Here is a 19,756-nt window from a genome sequence, read left to right as displayed (position 1 = left end):
CCAAGGGCACGTGAGCACCCTCGATCTCCAGAGATCAGCGCGTACCACGCACTCGTGGTTTTCGGCTCGGCGCATCCTCTTGGTAAATCTGTTTTTTTTTCTGGAAATTCAAACGGCAGTTTATACTTAGAGTAGAAAATTCAGAAGGTTTACATAACCTAAAGGCAGATTTCCCAATACAAGGTGGCAGCGTTCAGCATCCGATTTAACCAGTTATTCGAGTTTCCTTGCTCCTCCGCAGCAAACTGCGTATCGCGAAGTCCAGGAGCTCGGAACTTCCTAGCACCAGGCCACCGTCAGCAGCCCACATGGGCATCTGCAAAAGGATCTGCTGGAAAGGGGTCTTCTTCATTATTTACTCGTTTTTCTACTTATTTTCCTAAGGGAAAAAGCTGTGGTGTGGCCTTGGGCACCAGCCACCCACGAGCTGCCTTTGCCTGCTCAGGGCCACGCGGGAGCAGGGGGCTGAGCGCTGGTGGGAGGGGGGGACTCAGTTTTGTCAGCACTAGCAATGTAATACATTTCGTTTTTCTGCTTTTATGAAAAAAAAATAGTATACTAGATCCACGCAGATTAACAAGTAGCAAAAACTAAACTAGACATTAGTGGTTTCAAACACACGGGCTGTACTGGTAAGTGCTCTATCATAGAGGGAATCAAAGTCAAATTTAAGCGGCTGTTGTGAGTTTGACTTTGAACTGATTATTGTAAATGTCTTATAAAAAGCAGCTGAGCTGCGTTTTTCAGTTTTACGTATTGGCATCGAAAGCCCACTAATTAGCTGAGTGCCTCCACACATGTATGTTAAATAGATTGTGCGGTAGAAAGAAGGTACAGAATATACCTCAGCTCATGCGTAAATAACATACTATTAATTTCTTCTGTCACTACCAAGCAGCTTGATGGGGAACAGCATATTTCCGTTGGATATTTCATGGGAATCGCTTTTTTGGATCCAGGGAAGTTCTACAGATTCCTCTCACCATGAACAAATCCCTGCAAAAATAGGTGCAACGCTTTTGCAGCTCAGTGCTTTCATACTGGATCCTTTTTGCAACTTAACTTTCGGAGTTTCTTTTCCAATTTTTTTTCATTATTTCTTTCCAGCTTTCCTTTCTCTTCATTTTCCTCCACCGTCTTCCAGCTTCCTGATGCTGTAGGACCAGGTGAGCTTGGAGCAAAGGCTGAGCAGACGCTGCTGCTCTTGGCGGAGGCGGCGCTGAGCGCCCGCGCTGGAAGAGCGAGTCCGGCTTTGGCTGTGGTGGCTCCTTCTGGGCCGGCCGACAGTGGCTGGGTGCTAGGGAGTTTTGCCCATATAGCTTGAGCTGTATAGGTTGGTCCTGCTAAAAGATGTTGTAATACATACCGAAGTGTTAAAGCAAGGAACGCGTTCCATAGCAACCGCAATGTTTGTGCTAGCACTAACGCTTGGGAGCGCCTCGCTCCCGTGCTTCGCGGCACCGTAGCGATTGTCCGTATTGACCTGCTGCAAGGAAAGTTGAAGTAAGGCAGACAGACTGGAAAAAATGTGTACAAAGCCAGATTTCCAGAACCAGTACAAGCGACTTGTGACTGAATCCCACCGAGAATCAGAGGGAAAGAGGCTCATAAATCACTGCAGACCTGAGCTGGCTGGATCAAACTGTATCTTGTCTGGTCGCGTGACAGCTGTGTGTCCAGGCCACGGTGCGCCTCTGAGCCCGGGTGACCATACGGCCTCCCCATGGGAACAGCGTGGCACTCACCCGGCTCCGGGCATGGGCAGAAGTCTCCGGTGCACAGGCACCAGGGCAATCAGGCACTGCTGGGAAACTGGGAATATTTAACCCAGAAGGTAAGAGTATTTCTTAACTTAACCCACAAGATGCAAGAGTGTTTCTTGGTGCTAGTTTGATGGTCACTCTTGCTGGCTGCATAGGTCAGTGATACACGGTACTAATGCTAACACGAAAGATCTTCCTAAAAGTTGCTGATCTCCTGGGACTTAACTCCCTCAAAGCACGAGCTAAAAGCATATGAATGGCCTTTGAGAACAGGTTTTCTTTGACTCCTCTCATTTCTTTCCCTTTCATTGATGTTTTAGCATTACTTTAAATCTATGTAGAGTCCTTGTCTGACGGCCAAGCACAAGTGTGGACACCAAAACCAGAGCAGTAGTATCCGTGGTAGGAGAAGGAGATGGGATGGGGAGCAGCTAAAACCTACGGGAACTTGTAGGCTAACTTGGAGAAGTTCCTAACAGTAAATGATTTTACTCCAGGATACTTGGTGGGATTTGTGAAGGAATGCTCTCCTCAGGGTGCTACTGGGAGCTTCATCACCTGGTGCCTTTAAATCTAGACCGATAAAGCAATGTGGAAGCGTATTATATAGGAGAACTGGTGGTGTGAGTCTGAGACAAAGTCTACTGAGACTTCTCTCGCTGAGGTGGATCAAACCATACATGACACGCATTTTAACATCTCTAATTTTTATACACTTAAAGCTCTGTGGATTTCCATTCTGATTTACTCCACAGAAACTATTAAAAATGTAAAGAATGCTTTAATCAATACCTTTTAGCATAAATACACTAGAAACATAACACAAATTTTAAGTATACAGTTACTTCCCAGAGTCCCATTGCTTTTATTCCACACACAATCAAACGTGTGAGTCTTGAAGCAGTTTGAAAGGTAAAGGTTAAATTACGGCTGTGAGTTCAGCATTTCAGACCTCTAAGAAGCTGTCACGCTCTGCAGCCCCGTTCACATGAAGAGCTTGTCAGCATGTGTTGCTGAGATCTGTGGGAGTTCTCCACTGGCAGCCCAGAGGAGACGAGCAGAAAAGGGATGAACCAAAGAGGGAAAAGAGGAGAATTAACTGTGGTCTTTACAACCGTTATAATTTGTATTTATTCCTCTGGCATTGCAATACTGCTCCAAAACAGAGGCCAACTGTTACCGGAGGCAAAGCCAAACTTCATCTTTTGCAGGCTGACAAATGGTCATGTAAGTTACCAAATAACCCAGGACCTCAGGACTGAACTTTTCCAATTGTTTTCACATGATGCAACTCTAAATCTCTCTTTTGAACAGTATTAAATTTCCTTTCATTCCCATAAACTTCAGAAAAAGTTGACTGCTCTCACATTTCAGACTGTGACCCAGCTAACTTGCACTTTTCCCCTCTGCTAGTCTGGAGAACTGAATAATGAAATTCAGACAACAGTGACCAAATGTTGCTCCGTAGAACTTTCCTTTTACAAAACAGACGAATACTCCTGGGCTCCAAAACACTGCAGGGAACAAAACTTTCAAACCTTATGGAAATAAAAGAGTAAGCCTATGTGGTGACTTCATCTCCTTTATCAGATCAGAGCCATTTTCTCTGGAATTGAAATGGATTTTAGAAGAACTATAAATAGAGCAAAAGAATTAAAAAATCCCACTGAAGCCATTATTGAAATACTGCTTTGTTAAAAAAAAAAAAAAAGAAAAAAAAAGAAAGCCCACACCCACATGAGAGGAAGCTAAATTGCATAGACCTATTGAGATAAAAAATTTTGGCATCCTTGTAATTTACAGAATTTTTGTAGCAGATATAGGTGTGCTACAGCCAGGAGAACAACTATTTTAACTTTTGTGCTTGTGTCTGTAAAGGAGACAGGCCAACGCACTGTGCATTCTGGTTCTGACGAAAGGCTCTAGGAAATGACCACAGATCGGCTGTGCTGAGGTTCGGTTATTGCAAGGTCTGGAATTTGTCCCTTGAGGTGCTGAGCACTCTCAGATCTCATAGAAAGCCGAACAAGTTAGTCCACTCAGCATCTTGCCAGATGAGGCCCCGTATTTATATAACAAGAAATACCCACTGTGCTCCAGATTTGCTGCCGGTGTGAGTGGAATTGCATTCACTTAAGCCCATTGCAAATTTAGCCACTTGAGTCAAAATAAAAGGAGCCAAAATATATAAATCCAGCAGACAAAGTTTATGGGGGAACTAAACCAAACATTCAACATCAAGATTTAGTGCAGGCAAATTGTTATAACCAAACGGGGTACCTTACATCATTTTGTGTCCTAGGGGCATAGTCTCCATTTTAGTGGTGGGCTAAACTCACGCTGATATCAATAAAAGTTTTACATGCAGAATGAGTGGAAAATACGAGATGTTAGATAGTACGCTACAAGTCTATAAACCTGATACCTAAAACCTGCTATCATGGTTTTGCCAACTCCTCGCTAACTTCCATGCAAATTCCACCAATGGATCTTCCGTTCAGTTTGTCTTAATTGAAAGTCTTAGAGGTGAACTGAAATGCTGCTGGAATAAAAACCTGTTTAAGATGCCCAATCCCTAACAAATTCCCTGTGTAGACTTACAAGTAAATACACTGAAAAGGCAAATGGACAGGCCTTCTTATTAATCTGTCAGACCATGAATGCCGGCATCTATTTTTTGCCTGCAAAATTTGTGACATTCTTCTTCCTCTAATGACTGAAGTACTGTACTGCTCTCCACTCCTGGCAACAAAGATGATATTGTTTAAGGTGGTGGTGAAACCTCCCTTGTTCACGCTGACGGCTGCAGGACCCCGTACCGATCGCTTTATGTAGAGATCTGGGAGGTACAGAGCAGATGCTGCGGCTTGTTCCTGGCAGGACTACTTGCTACAGCTTGATCTGGGGCTACCTGCAAAGTCATCTGACTCGTAAAGTCACGAACTGAGATAGTTGAGTGTAACATTAGTTCAGCTTTCCAAACTATCCCCTTAATAATCTCCTTCCTGAATCAGATTTTTGAGGACTGGGCAAACTGATTCCTTTTATGAAAAGAAAATAAACTCTGTAAGAGAAACCTTGGCTCCCTTGAAGTTAACAAAGAGTTTCACCTGAAATTACCTGAGATATTTTGCAAAAGTACAATCTGGTCATGCCTGAGCTAAGCTGTAAATCCACTACCTTCTTTTCAAGACTCACTCCTGGGGATAATGAGTAAGTCGGAGATGAAACAAATGCAACCGTTTCCTCCCGAAAGACCCCTACAAAGCCCAGTGTCTCAAATGTAAATAACCAGCCTATGTGATTATTTGGAAGCATTGCTGTTACACACCTTCCTAGTGCCCGTCCTGCTCTGTACCGTGTCTGGTTGTTAAATTAATGCTTTGAAAGTGCCCAGCACAATGGGACACCAAATTTAATGAAATGTTGGGGTGCCAACACACAATTACAAAACTAAAAAATAAAACAGCAGCAACAAAAATAATGCATAAAATGCATGCTAATATTTGCATATGTTATTAAGCAGTTGCTAGTGTTTGTGTCCCATTCCATCACCCTCATTTTTTCAGAAGGCATGGAGGTATGTAATCCAAGGATATAAAGAACAGAGTCCTGCTATGTATATAAAATTCCAGTGTAATACACATACGAAAGGGAAGGAATTGTGGTCTGTTTCAAGGTTTTTTCTTTTATCTTTTCCATAGTTTTCTGCCAATTTTCAAAGTACTCCCAGATCACTGGCTGAACTAGATTATCCGAACGAGATTACGCTGAACCTCCTGATGCTCTCTTCTGCCGTTCCCTAGGGCTATAACCTGTCCTCCGACCCCTGACCATGCTCTCTCCAGTGTCCAGCCCTTTGCTTTCCTCTTAAGGCAAAGCAAAAATTTCAGAGAAGGGGACAGGGCTGCTGTATAGACTGGCACAGACACCTGCTCAGTGGCCTAACTTGCTGGTTTCAAAATAAAGAGGCCCCGGGCAGGCGGTGTGTATCCCACTACCTACGAACGTGCAAGTGTCTCACCGCTGGCCTTCCTGATTCAGGCAGTGAAAGGTATGTCAAGAAACATCCTGACAAGGACCAGGGCTGGATTTAGCTCTTAACTAAAACAGTGCATCGAGTGCCATCCATTACCTCTCTGTCTTTTAGTATCTGTTCTTATCCCTGCTGAAAACACAAATACTGAAACCAAAGTCTTAACTGCTTAATAGTCGTCTGTCATGATGACTAAGTTTATCAACCATTTTCTCATGCAACATGAACAAAATGAAAAGCTTTTGCTGCATGACCATATAAAGTAACAGTACTCACATGAACAGTATACACTCTTCATGTTGGCCAATGTATGTTTTTCTTAAACTGTCTGCAATGAGCTTTTACAAGAAAGCTAGTTTGCTGAAAAAAAATCACAAGACATACGTCTTTCTTGCACACGCGGTTTATTTTTATATACAGTGGTTGATTTTTTTAGGTAATTCAGAAAATTTACATTCATATCTCCTGTTCCTTTTTAAAAAGTTAGTATTGTTTGTATTGCACATTTCCAAAATCTCAGATAGAAAACAGAGGATGCATCAAGTGAGACAATGTCTTCACATCCATTAGATAGAATTCCTGTCCCCAAAACTTACAGTGTAAGCAAAGACCTATGTAAACTGCCAACCTTTAAAAAGTAGTATCAACAGTTGTTTTCTATATTATGTTGGCATAAAAGAATCATTGGTGAAATCTCAGATACACCCAAGGTCTTTCCATGGATCGCAGACTCTGCGAATCCAAGAATGCTTCTTTGCAGGAGCAGAATAAACATTCCAGCCTCATCCTGAAATTCCACTGTAGAAGCCTTAACATTCTGGTTTAATCGTATTTGAATTTCCAATGGGCAAAGAATGATAGATATGGCCTCAAATGGTTAAAATGGAAAAAAAAAAAAAAAAAAAAAAAAAAAAGAATTGTATAGACTAATAGTATTAGTGAGAGATGGCCAGAAAAATGAGAAGCCTTTTATAACGTGACATGATACTTAAGAACCTATTTTGTCAGTAACTGCAAACATGTAATGTTTCTCTTTCAGTTTGCTGTACTTCTGACACTATTCTCTTACAACATATTGCTTATCATTCTCTTGTTAGGTTTATTGTTCCTACAAATCATTCCCAGACAGTCAGCTTCTTAGCTATCTTTTCATTAAAAACAACAAAAAGGAAGAAAAAAAATTTGTGTGTAATACATTTTCCCTGCGGGAACTAATTCCACAAAGATACTGCCTACAAGCCTTTTGTTGCTTTAAAATATGTAGACATGCATCAAACAGGTGATTCATCTCCCCAGAGTCACCTCTGAAGTTTTATCTGCGCATTACATCTCCGCAGTATCCTGCAGATCATGTAGGAGAAATTGCCTCTAATTCCTCCTCCCAAGCCAGTGTTTACTCTTACCTTGACTGCTTTCTGCCCTCCAATAGTTACGAATTTGCAGCTAAAAATAAGTGGTTTGTTTTTTAACTATAAATGATTTATCCTTTCACGCTGCATGTATCTAACATTTGGCAGCTAGCTCAAGACTTGGGAAATCTGCAGTTAGTTTCCTGATCTGCCATAGACTTCTTTTGTATCCTTAAGCACTCACTGTGGGTTGCTCCTGGGCCCAGCTTGTAGGTATCTGGACCTCACAGATATCTCGCCTCATTATACAAAAAACAGAGAGATTAAGAAATAATTTTATGTTCCAGCTAAATGAGTGTAATGTCAGGTTGCTGCAAAAAGCGACAGCTCCATCATTCCTGCCTCACGCTAGAATTGGGCCTAACACTAGAGTAGCTGCATGGAAGGTTGGCCCAGCTGACTGATCTCAAAGAACATCTCACTTTTTTTGTCAGAGGGTTTGTTTTCCGCTGAAAACAGTCGGCTGAATGGACTTCTCACAATCAAAACAACTTAGAAGTAACTTGCAGTGTCACCCTCCAGAGGGCTTGGGCAGCCACAGCGAATCTAGGCCAGTGCTGCCAAAATCATACCTCAGCTGTACAGCCTGACTTCCCCTCTGTCATCAGCTCCAGTATTCGTGTAACTTTACGGTATGTCAGCACCCTGAGGGTACTCACAAGCCTTAATGGCCCTGGCAGCTTCACCTAGGGTCTCTACCTGGGGGCTCTATTTAAGCTCAGTCCTGGCACTTCCCTGCCTGCCTGAGCTATGTTGTAAGAGTTCTTCTCTGCCTGTGCCCGTGCCCGTGCCTGACTGTTGATCTTGACCCATGGACTGACTTCCTGGCTTGACCTCAGACCTGTTGTGTCACCATGGACCCTGCCTGGCAATTTCTGGGCTGTTTCTGACCTGGTTGTTGTCAATGGACCTAATCCTGACCTGCAGATTGACTTCCCTCCTTGCTTTCAGACCTGCTTCATCACCATGAGTTTGCCTGATACCTCTTGGTTGCACCTGGCCACCATCCCTTGACTTGCTTTGCTGGGGTACTGTGGGACAGGGCTCTGGCTGGTGAGGCCCAGGCCCTGTCATTGTGCTTGGTTTCCTGTCCCTTAGAGAGCAGCTTGCCCCTGTTGCTCCCTGACAATAAAGTGGTAGAGAACTAAATTGGTAGAAACATCTTCACCCTGTGAAGACAGTATTATTTGTAAGCCTAGCTCTTGAACCATCTCAGCTCCTTAGTGGGTCAGAAACGACATGTAGGATTGGGAAGACCATGTAGCCACGGGGGGAAGCCAACAATGTGGGTTGTCCTTAATCTTGATTTGGATCAGCTCTGGCTGGTATGGAAGGGTTTGGTTTCATGGTTGGTTTAAGCTGATCTAAGCTCATACTTCGCTGGAGGGGAAGGTCCTGTGAGGCTGTGTAATTAGAGCTGATAGGAGGAAGATAGTTGGAATGTGTGACTGGGGAAGGAAGGGAAGGGAGGTGGCAGCATGACTGGCTTAAGCCAGTGATGAAACTACATCCAAAGGCATCTCAGAGCATGGAGGTGAAAAGTCTTGCATCTTGAACAAGCAGCTACATAGTAAGGAATGTTTTAGAAACCAAATCCCTCCCTGTTGTGAACATGGGCACCCAGGCCTGGGCAACAGGGAGTCCCTTCCACACATGCTGAGTCTGGGTCCTACTCCAGCTCTCAAGGTATTGAGCTAGGCTTACCTTTGTCATTCAATCCATTATGTATGCTTGTTTTCACAGAATCACAGAATTGGTAAGGTTGGAAGGGACCTCTGGAGATCACCTAGTCCAACCCCCTGCTCAAGCAGGGTCACCTAGAGCATTTAGACAGGGTTGCATCCAGGCGGACTTTGAATACCTCCGGAGAAGAAGTTGTTGTGTTAGTGCTTTCCTAGGAAGTGGGTAATCCATTATCACCGGGCTCCTCAGTCTGAGGGAGAATGTGTGTATTTGCACGTGGGAGAAGACCGTGGTATCAGGCCCCAATCTCCTTCCCTAGCACATAGCTAAATGCTTTTCTGGGTTTGTTTCTCCTCTTAAAGCTAAGCTAAGTGTCTGACAAGAAATACAAGATTCATATAGCAGAAAAAAGAAAGCTTGAGGGAAGGGGAGATCTGATTTAGCAGGAAGAGAGGAGGAAATTCCTTTAATCTTGTCATTGTTTTCACTCTGCTTATGAACTTTTTATTAAACAATTGACTTCTAAAATCCAAAGTCTAACATAAGAATCCCAGGAATGTGACTATTTTCCAGAATAAAAAGTAGTTTTCACTTCCAGTAGCTTCAACCAGCTTTGGCAGTGTAACTTGTCTTCAGTAGAAGAGTGCTATTCACTATGAGTGTCTGACCACAGACACGGCTATGATATAATGTACAGCAAATTGGTACTTTGCACTGGCAAAAGGGAAGGAACTCCAGCCCTCGTGGCCACAAAGCTCAGCTTCCTATCACCAGTGAGAGGGAAAAAGCATGTTTGGGGGCTGGTTGTGGGCACCATTTCATGTTCTGATGGGCTGACCGAGCCCTTCTAATGAGGCCACAAATGTGTAGAATGTGTGGTCACGTGGACAGTCCCTCAGCCCAGCATGAGACACGTTGGATAATGGGGGAAGGCTAAACACAGCAGGGTTAAAATGCTGCTCTCGGCGCTTACAGTCAGTAAGTGCTTATTCACTGATTACCAATTACTTACGCAGCAGTAGCTGTGCTTGGCTCATTTTCAGCTAAGTTGACTTGTTTGTATAGAAGCTAAACAAGGAGAAAATGTTAAATATCGTTTTCAATAAGGCAGAAAGGGTTGAAAATGATTCTTAAGGTGCAAACTGGATTGCTGAGGACTTAGAGGACAAGTAGGAGAGATCCAGTAAAGCTGAAATGATGTGAGGGGAAAGTTAGAAGCTCTTAATCATCAACTGATGTATGAAAAATAGCTGAAAAATCACTTTTCCACACGGCTAACTCTTAGTTTCTTTGTTTTGTTTCACTACAAATGCTCTTAGAAGAATACATCAATTTTAAGTTACATATAAGCTGTTGGGTACTCCTCACAGCCTCAGCTGCTCCAGCCATGTTTCAGTATGGTGAATCGTGACATTCCCAGTGACAGGAGGTGGCCAACATCTGTGTTGTACCACTCCATCACAGCTCAAAAATGCACTAGTATCTCCCTGCCACTCTCACCATCCTGATCCCTTCCTGCATTAGTGATGAGCTGTCGAGGATCCTTTGATCATAGAATCATAGAATCACACAATCAGTAGGGTTGGCAGGGACCTCTGGAGATCATCTAGTCCAACCTCCTCGCTCGGCAGGGTCACCTAGAGCATGGTAGACAGGGCTGCATCCAGGCAGGCCTTGAAGATCTCCAGAGAAGGTGACTCCACAACCTCTCTGGGCAGCCTGTTCCAGTGCTCCATCACTCTCACAGGGAAGAAATTCCCCCTCACGCTCAGGCGGAGCTTCCTGTGCTTCAATTTGTGCCCATTGCCTCTTGTCCTGTCACACGGGACAACTAAGAAGAGTTTGTCCCCGTCCCCTTGACACCCTCCCTTCAGGTACTTGTACACATTGACAAGATCCCCCCCCCCCCGCAGTCTTCTCTTCCCCAGGCTGAAGAGGCCCAGCTCTCGCAGCCGTTCCTCACAGGGCAGGTGCTCCAGCCCTCGGATCATCCTCGTAGCCCCACACTGGCCTCTCTCCAGTAGCTCCATGTCTCTCTTGTACTGAGGAGCCCAGAACTGGATGATCCACCTCGCTCTCCAGCTTTCATGGCATCCTTTATTTTGTTGTGGGGAGTTTGTCTTGGCGAAGTTTGCAGGTGATATGGCAGGAAAACAACGGGTATTCCAGCTCTCATCTAGAACGAGGCAAGATAGGAGGGACTGGGGACGATTGTAAATAGTGGCAGCAAGCAATGGAATCGCACTCCGCCTGGAAAAGCCTTCCCCTCCCCACCCTGTGCAGCAGTCACAGAGGAAGCGTTCATCTGAGGAGAAGGGCTGGCAAACCCATTGGGAGCGTCCCCAAACCCCGGTGCTCGGGAGGGGAAGGCTGCCTGGGCGCAGCAGCCACTCTGGGCCGTGGCTGGCGCGGGCTCTCGGGGGAGACGGCGGGCTGCCAGACGGTCCGTGGGGGGCACAGGGCTGCGAGGGGGCCGCGGGCAGCCCAGAGCTGAGGGGCGCCAAGGCGGGACAAAATGGCGCCCGCCCGTCAGCGCCCGGGCAGGGGGAGCGCCCCCCTGCGGCGGCGGCGGCGGCGGCGGCGGGCGGGGCCGGCAGGGGGCGCTGCCGGGCTGCGCGGCGCGGGCGGCGGCCGGGGCCGGGGCCGGGGCTGGGCCGGTCTCTGAGTGGAGCTGGCGGAAAGTGACAAGCGCGGCGCTGAGGGAGGCAGAGGTGGCGGCCGCCCGCGCCCGGCGCTCGCTCCCCGCCCGGAGAGCGGCGGCGCGGGAGGAGCCGCGGAGCGCAGCGGGCCGGCCCGGGACGCCGGCGCTGCGCCGTGGATGTCGGAGTAGCGCGGCGGCGGCGGCGGCTCAGGAATGCAGCAGCCGCCCCGGCCGGGCGGCGGGGACGGGAGCCTCTTGCTGCTCCCGCTGCTCCTGCTGCTGCGCGCAGGGAGCCGGGCGGAGCTCGCCGAGGCCACGCAAGGTAGGGACGCGCGGGGCTGCCCCTCGCCCGCTGCCGCTTTTGTCCCGTGCCCGCCGCGGGCTCCCCGCGGCCCGGCCGCGGCCGTCGCGAGCGGGGCGGCGGCGGCGCCGTTAACGGCTGCGGCGCCGCTAACGGCCGTTAACGGCCGCGCTGAGGAGCTCGGCGGGGATCCCGCGACACCGCCCTGCGCTCCGTCAGCCCCGGCTTCGGGGCACCTCTGCCCCGCTCCCTGCCCTTACAGCCTTCCCAAACTTCGTTTTTTTTTTTTTTTTTTTTTTTTTTCCAACTTTTAAAGAAAGCCTCTTCGATTTCGTTTTTACGACCATTATATGTATTTCTCCATCCCCCTTGTTCAAGAGGTTTGCTTTCAGCCTTTTGCAGTGTCCTGTGCTTAAAGCAGCCTAACGCCTGCATGAAGGGACCTAGGAAGAACTAGGCAGAAGAAATTTAAATGTTTAGGGCAGGCTGGTAAAAAGCAAGCAGCGATTTTGGATGCCTCTGTGAGAGTTCTAGTAAGAGTAGGTATCTGCACAAAGTCAGGCTCCTGGAAGGTGCTTTATGGTGGGTGTTTAAGTCACAGGTCACTTCTGGAAAGTCTTGGTTGATAATATTCATAATAAATATTTAGCACTTAAACAAGAAAAAGAGAGCGCTAAAGAGATGTGAGACTCATACGCTTAAGTATTTAGAGGTGCAGAGCTGGAAAAGCTGTGGTTTTAAAGCCCCTAAGCTAAATTGCAGATACGGCAGGGCAGTTGCCATTAAAGAGTCAGTTGTGGCTAGCAGATGCAGCGCGGTCGCCGTGCGGTGGTAGGGTCTGTGTTTCCGTCTGTGCGCCCGCGTGTCCCGTGCGGTGCCGGTGGAACACGCCCCGCGCGTGCCGAGGCTGCGCTGGACGCGTGGGTCCACGAGTGGAGCAGATGCCGTCACCAGCTGATGCTCCAGCTTTGGGACAGGAATTCTCTGTGCCATCTCAGTGGGGAAAAACGTTCAAATGTTGCTTTACTCTGTCTCCAGGGAATTCTGTATATGCTTACAAAATAGCCGTACTGCTGAAAGGCAACCCTCTCCCCTCCCAACCCCAAGGTTAAGGATGTAGAAGGTGTGGCTGAAATAAAGTTACTCAGCCTCTTCTGATTTTTAGTTTGAATTCAAAGTTTGAAGGTTATAATGTGGGGTTTTGTGGGTTTCGAAGAACCTGGGGGAAAAGAACAAACATGATGCAATGGAAAATGGGGGATCCAAAACTGGCCATTTTCATTTACTGTAAGTTCTGCTGGAAAGTGGTTTTCACTATGTGATTTTACCTGTGTCTGAGCATATAGCTTTTAATAAACAATTACCTTCCATACTGAAATATTTTCTATATTGTAACTAATATTTGTAGCAAAACCTTACAATGTTGGCCCATGGATGTAGCAGATTTTGTGTCTTTTAATATTAGAAGACATCTATCACATGTATTACAAGTACATATTACATTTTTCCCCCATACATGTTAAAGCTCTAGATTTTGTAGAAGGATTAGGCAGCCTCAATATCTAAAACTTTAATTTACAAAATTTTGGTATTAAATATTTTGCAGATTTCTTTAAGATAGTTGCAGTGGCTGGGTGAACAGATCTTGCTTCATCAGAAAACCAGCCAGCCAAACAGAACCATCAATTCCTATTCCTCACTCTCATATTTTTCAGAAAGATCAAGTATGGACAGCTAAATAGGTAGCAGACTCTTTTTCTGGGCACGTCAAACAAGGGCTGCAATGCAAATCCATCTCTAGTAGGAACCTAATTTGTACTCCCAGAAAAGATCTAGTGCTGATTATCTGGGAGTCCGAGACCTGCCTAACACAGTGAAAGCATTAAATAATAGTTCAGATTGTTAGCTCCCAAAAGTCCAGAAGGATCAGAGCCTCCTTCTGCTACGCTTAGTCCAGACATCTGTGAAGACATGATTCCTACTCCAGCAGTCCCAGTTTGACACTCTAGTCCGGTAAACATAATGCAGATGTGCACAAGTGTCCTCATGTGAATAGACCTAGGCAGCTCAGTAGGACAAGCCCCAAGAATCTGTGAGTAGGCCAGGATCCTGAACGACTATTTTCATATCTCTTTTTGGGGGATTATTGCCAAGTAGTCCATTTAGTTGAGATATTGTCACATGACCAAAACTCCTTTGCTGTATAACCTTCCAAAAACTCTTTTTCACTTTTTCTTTTCTTTCTTTTCCCCCTGTTACTCCCCTAACCTTTTTGACAGTGACCTTCCCTTGTACGGGGCAAAACAAAGCAAAAATACGTTTTCTTTTGTGCATTCATGCTGCCTTTGTGCATGTTCTTCCCAAGGGTACCCACAGACTGGTCCAATAGTATTCTGAATAAAACCACAAAGTTAAAGTGAATGTAAGTAACAGGAACTCTCTGTGTTGGATATTTTTTCATTCTTCACAGTATCTAAGATGATTATTGATATTACCACTTCAACTTTATTATTGTTCAGTATCATGTAACTTCATGAGGATTCACAACGGAAGAAGCTTGCATAGTATAACAACATTTTAAAAGCATATAGTAAAAACATAGATCTCTAGATTATGTTTCAGATTATAAGGAGTACTGTTGATTTTCTTGGAAGCTGCCTCCTGTGGGACAGAGTTCCTTGCTTTCACGTAGGCTGCGTAATACCCCGGTGGCTGTTGTGTCCGTAGGTCAGCAGGCCGCTCTTTCAGCCGCTCTCCCGTTCTGGGTTTACAAATAAACAAAAAGCTCGTGTTGCCATATGCCTATAAAAGAATGAAAACAAATTTCACTGTTTCGCTGACTCTGATTGTAATCTCTCATTTATTCACCAGAGTTGTGTGAAGTATGAGCAAATTCTTTTCAGGAAATGGTGTGTTTGTTACTGTAATTGATGGCTACTGTTCTGTTGATTGCATGCACACAAGCTTTCTGTTCAATTAAAGCCTTGCCAATGCCATCTACGCAGAGGAGCGTTTTAAAGCTTGTGTACAAATTTTAAATACAAATACCTAAATCTAAGGAAGAAGAAGAAAAAAAAAGAGCTTCCCTGAGGTGTGACACTAGATACCACTCTTTGGAAACACATGTAGAAATGCAGCAGTCTTCTGAGACTCTGAAAAGCACCTTGGAGTTGGAAGTACTTTAAAAAGTCACTAACTAAATGCAGCTGCTTCCCACATAGAGATTGTCCTGCAAGCCAGAAATATCTAGAAAGGTAACTAGTACAAAATAAAAAGAGTGAACCCTTCCCCCAAGCCCTGGAAAAAACTTCTGCCGTGTAGTCATAGGGAGCTCAGTTTCAGGCTTTCTGTTGCAGTTGTAGGTATTTTTAAAACTTTAAGTCTTTATCTTTAGAAAAAAAACATTCAGAAATGTGAATTAATGATTCAGTCAAATGTGAATTGATGAAAAAATGATTGTGGGCTGCAGTTATTTTGTACTGTAAAGAAATGTGTATTATGTACTGTTTCAGTGAGATGTTCTGATCTTGCTGTAAATATTTGAGTAAAGCAGCCCAGCAGTATATGCTGGTGTGTCTCTGGCCTTGGCAGAGCTGGAGAGTCTTGCGCCCTGCTGTTTGTGGCTAGAGGTGTGACAGCAATGATGCAGCTTAGGCTTTTACAGCAATTTCTAACTGCTGAATCACTTAAATGAGCAGTAAATCAAGTTGTTTTGTGATTAAGGTGTTATCTTTGATTTGAGTGTCTGGTTAAAGAAAGGCAGTTGGACAGCTGCCTTTGTAGGGCTTCCTCCACCCCATTCTCAGTCTGATCTTGGAAATACTGAAAGACGATGAATCTGCTTGTTCATAAGTGAAGCAGTAGGGAAACGAATAAAATGAGAGCAATCATCTATGGTTTCTTTCTAGATGATAACAAAATCCTAGAATTACTTGAAGGATACTTCTGTAGGTTTGGTGACTGCACTTTTACATACTTTATGAATGAAGAGCACTCTAAAATTCATTGAAATTTTACATTCGGTGTAAATTTTATTTTGGTCAGATACTATGCAAGAAGTTACAACTTTTTCTGTCTGCTTACTAGCAGACTCACCCGTTTCCTGTCCCACAAGGATTGTGGCATATGAGAAGCTTTGCCTTATTTAATGCCTTCTGATGCCCAAAATGACAGAACACACAGAAAGATTACGGAGCTTGCTAAGTTGAAAAAATGGAATAATTTCAACTTAAATAGATACTACTGTTGTATTAGGTAATAATACAGCACTGATTCTTAGCATATATTGATAAAAAAGTTCATTGAGGTTCTCTAGGGAAGATGATGTAAAATAAAATAGCTTGCATGTATTTGAAATCTAATGCAATGTGATATTGAAAATGGTGCTCAGCCAAAGTCAGGCAGCTTGGGTGGGGGGAAGTAGTTGTAGGAAAGGAACCTTTTAGTGAGGGAAAGCAATAATGTGGGTTTCTCAGCATACCTCCATGCCAGCATCCTGTAGGGAGGAACACTGCCTTCCAGGATCTCCTTGAGTGGAGACATCGGAGTGCCACTGATTCCAAGTCCATTTGCAGAGTGATATTTGAAAGGAAATGGCTAGTGATTTGTGAAAGGTATCCCATGCTGCATATTGCTGAGATGGACACAACTCTGGAGTGTGATTAGTTAGGTATTACTCCTGAAAAATAATGCTTTAAAAATGCCAGAATGATCACCAACAGGAACGGAAAACTGTATCGCTCTCATTTAATAGGAACTGACAGATATAATTAATTATGGGGTCAGTACTGTGTTTTAGTAGTATCGTGTACAATGTTAGGGCTAATAACAAGAGAAAATTGTGAAGGCTTTTTTTTTTCGTGTCAAGAGAACTCCTGTATTTCAACAAATCATCATTCAGAGTCTGTGAAGAAAGCCTGCAATATGCTCTTAAACAGAATAAAGCCTAGGCCAAGGCTGCTTTGTTACTTGTACCAGATTCCACAGGGTAATTGTACTTGATACCCGCTTCTAACAAAGATCCCTTCAGAAAGCTGCATATAGGCTCCGGTTGTGTTTGATCAGTGAGGTGCTGCAGAGCACCTTCACAGGACGCTGAAGAACAACAAAAAATTAAGTGTCTCTTGCAGGAAGTATGCTATATCAGCAATGCTGGCAAGGTCTAGGCAGCATACTCGTGTTGTCTGGATCCAGGCTCTGACCTGCCAGCTCAGCAGGGCTGGTCCAAGCGCAGCTTAATCCCCATAGGCCCTCTTGTTGTTGCACTCAGCCGCGGGGAGCTGGGGCATGTTCGCAGCACTCTGGGAACATGGAAGGGAAAGGAGATCCATCTGGCCCTGGTTTCGGGGAAGGTTAAAAATAAAAAATGAAATACATCTGAGGCAAGGCACCACATGTAGAGGCAAGGCATGCTTCTCCTGAAGAGTTCTAGCAAAAGCACTGATAACTTTGTGCAGATGCACATGGTTTTTATACCTGCTGCTGATGCCCTGTTCTGCACTGCGTTGTTCAGACAGGCTTTCAGTCAGTAACAGGTAGTTGGTGCTACGTTTGCCTCAGGACTTAGCCATCCAAATACGCAATGGTAAAGTTTAATTACTAGTCATGTTCTTGAGAAAATGGTTCCTGGACAATTAGTGAAGGCCCCAATGGAAGCCAACATTTTATTAAAAGTTTTCTTTTTTCAATCTGGTCAGATCATATGCAGAAAGTGATATTTCACGATGGCTTCCTATGACCCTCTGCTCCTTTCCTCCGAGGGGTGTCAGCAGTGTGTATGCCTGTTCCCCTCCTGGATGCCCTGCTCGTCCTGCAGCAGAGGTCTGAACATCTGCTCAGCAGCATCTGGGAAAGGGACAGCCTGGTGAAGCTCTGTGTCAGAGCACAGCAGCAGACCATGGGAAACTGCAAGATCAGAGATAAGCAAGGAAAAACGCTCAGCAACTTTATAACCTTGTCACACATTCCCTCCAGAGACTGGAGATATATGAGGATATGCTTTTCTTACCCTTAGAACTGGAGATTATCTTTGGAAGGATATGCGCTTCCGCAGTAACAGGACGGGAGTTCCTCTTCAAACATAACTATTTTGTCTTTGTTGGAAGAAAGTCTATCCTAAGATGGTAAGCCATGCTTTAAAAGACTGATGGTGCAAGTGTAATGTGCTGCCTGAGAGTGTCCGTGTGGTGGCTAGTGCACGTAGAATGTGGTGGCTCCTTGTTTGGAGGATCTGCATGCTCTAGCGCTGAGAATACAGGGTGGAGAAGAAGGGATTTTATTATCTGCATGAGCTTGTTTTTAAAACACAGGAGGACCTTTAGCTCCTCCCAGCTTAACTTGGGGAGGTGATTACTTCTCAATCTGTTTGGCAAAGGCATAAGGCTTGGTTCAGTCCATAGGGTTCAGAGGCCTTTTTAGAAAAAACATGTTGCTGGAGATGGTGATAGTGAGTGAGGAAATTTTGAGAGAGTCAAAATTTTTTTTTAGTTTAATCATGTCTTGAACTTTATGTCTTCTTTTGGGGTCAATATTACTTTGGAAAGAACCTATCCTTGTATTTCCATCTTCTGACCACATCCAGGTAAAATTAAGGGAATAGACGTTTATAGAGAGAAGAGATGTCTTTCTTTAACCCAACTGACAAGCTTTCGAGTGCAGAATGACTGAGATCTCTTAGACCTGGGAGAAAGTGGACACTAATAAGACCTATTAATAACACCAGCACCTTTTCTTTTGTCTTTAAATCATTACAGCTGCGTAACTACTGTTGTTTGAAAAATAATGGCAATGCTTCCAGCAGTATGTAGAATTAACTTGTTCTGAGCAAAGGGTATAGGTTAGTGTTTTGGTTTGTTTTCATCTAAGCATTTCCTTAGTTATTATGAAAATGTATTATTGTGCCTGTTGTGTTAGAGTACTTTCAGTTAAAGTGACTTTTCCATGGTCTTCTAAGAGTTTTTGTCTGATTTGTGGACAGAATCTAAGTGAGTGACTGATCGTAAGAAGTGATCAGGAAGTGTCTGTTCTTCCTGAAGGCTTAGATTTAAAAGCCAAAATGCAAAATCAATGACATATGCATAAGCTTCCTGCAGAATAAAAAAAATACTAGGAGGGCAGAATGAGTGCGGAGTGCTGTAATGAGGCTGGGCTGATGGGCTTCCTAAAAAGTTTGGTAGAACATGCAGTAAGGGCAATTTGGTCTTGGTGTCCTTCAAGGACGGATTGTTGATTGTGTAACAGCTTTTGTTATAACACATTGTGCAGTGGATATGTTTGGATAAAGTAACAGTTTGCAAGAGCTGTTTTGTTGCAAATATTAGTATGTTGTGGGACTGCTAGTGTTTCAAGACCTTTAGCTACCCAGTTAGCTGGAAAAAAACCAGAAAGTGTTAGGCAGGACTCAGTATACTCCATGAGGTTAGGTGGGTGTACTCTCTGTCTTTCTATGAATAGAAAGGGTTTTGAATGTTTTCAGTGGATTTCTATGTTTGATAAAGCTTTTATTTTTCTATGGATTTACTGAAAAATTATTTATGCCAGTGTTTATTATTGTTTGGAGCAAAGCTACAAAGCAAGTGGTAAATCAGCTCTTTGACTTGGTTCTTGGAGGAGAAGAGCTACCGAAATGCTGTCATTGTGTTTGTAGCAGCAGCTAAATAAAATGTACGAGCCCTTTTTACTGCCCAAAGCCTCAGTGTCCACACCTTTGAACATCTGTGGAATATATTAATTGCAGAGGACTTTTTGATTGAGTTCAATTTCAGTAATTGTGACCTCAAAGATGAGTGTGATTCAGTATATGAAATGATCACTAGGATGGACAGAGTTCTTTGTGTCTTCACAGCACTGTGTAAAAATGTTAACTGTATGATCTTAAAACATCTTTAACCTAAAGTTTGGCCAAATGACAGAAAATGAGTTAGA

General features: G+C 44.4%; 1 protein-coding gene across 1 annotated transcript in view; it reads left to right on the top strand.

The window, feature by feature from the left end:
- The first annotated feature begins 11,745 nt into the window (after positions 1–11,745).
- Positions 11,746–19,756, top strand: part of ROR1 (receptor tyrosine kinase like orphan receptor 1) — a 156,074-nt gene continuing 148,063 nt past the window's right edge. The window contains exon 1 of the mRNA XM_062581653.1: positions 11,746–11,854. Coding sequence (XP_062437637.1) covers positions 11,746–11,854 — 109 coding nt within the window. The remainder of the gene's footprint in view (positions 11,855–19,756) is intronic.

This window comes from Rhea pennata, chromosome 8, assembly GCF_028389875.1.
Source record: "Rhea pennata isolate bPtePen1 chromosome 8, bPtePen1.pri, whole genome shotgun sequence".
Taxonomy (NCBI): Eukaryota; Metazoa; Chordata; class Aves; order Rheiformes; family Rheidae; genus Rhea; species Rhea pennata.
The sequence above is the reverse complement of the archived record's forward strand: the minus strand, read 5'-3'. Positions and strand labels throughout refer to the sequence as shown.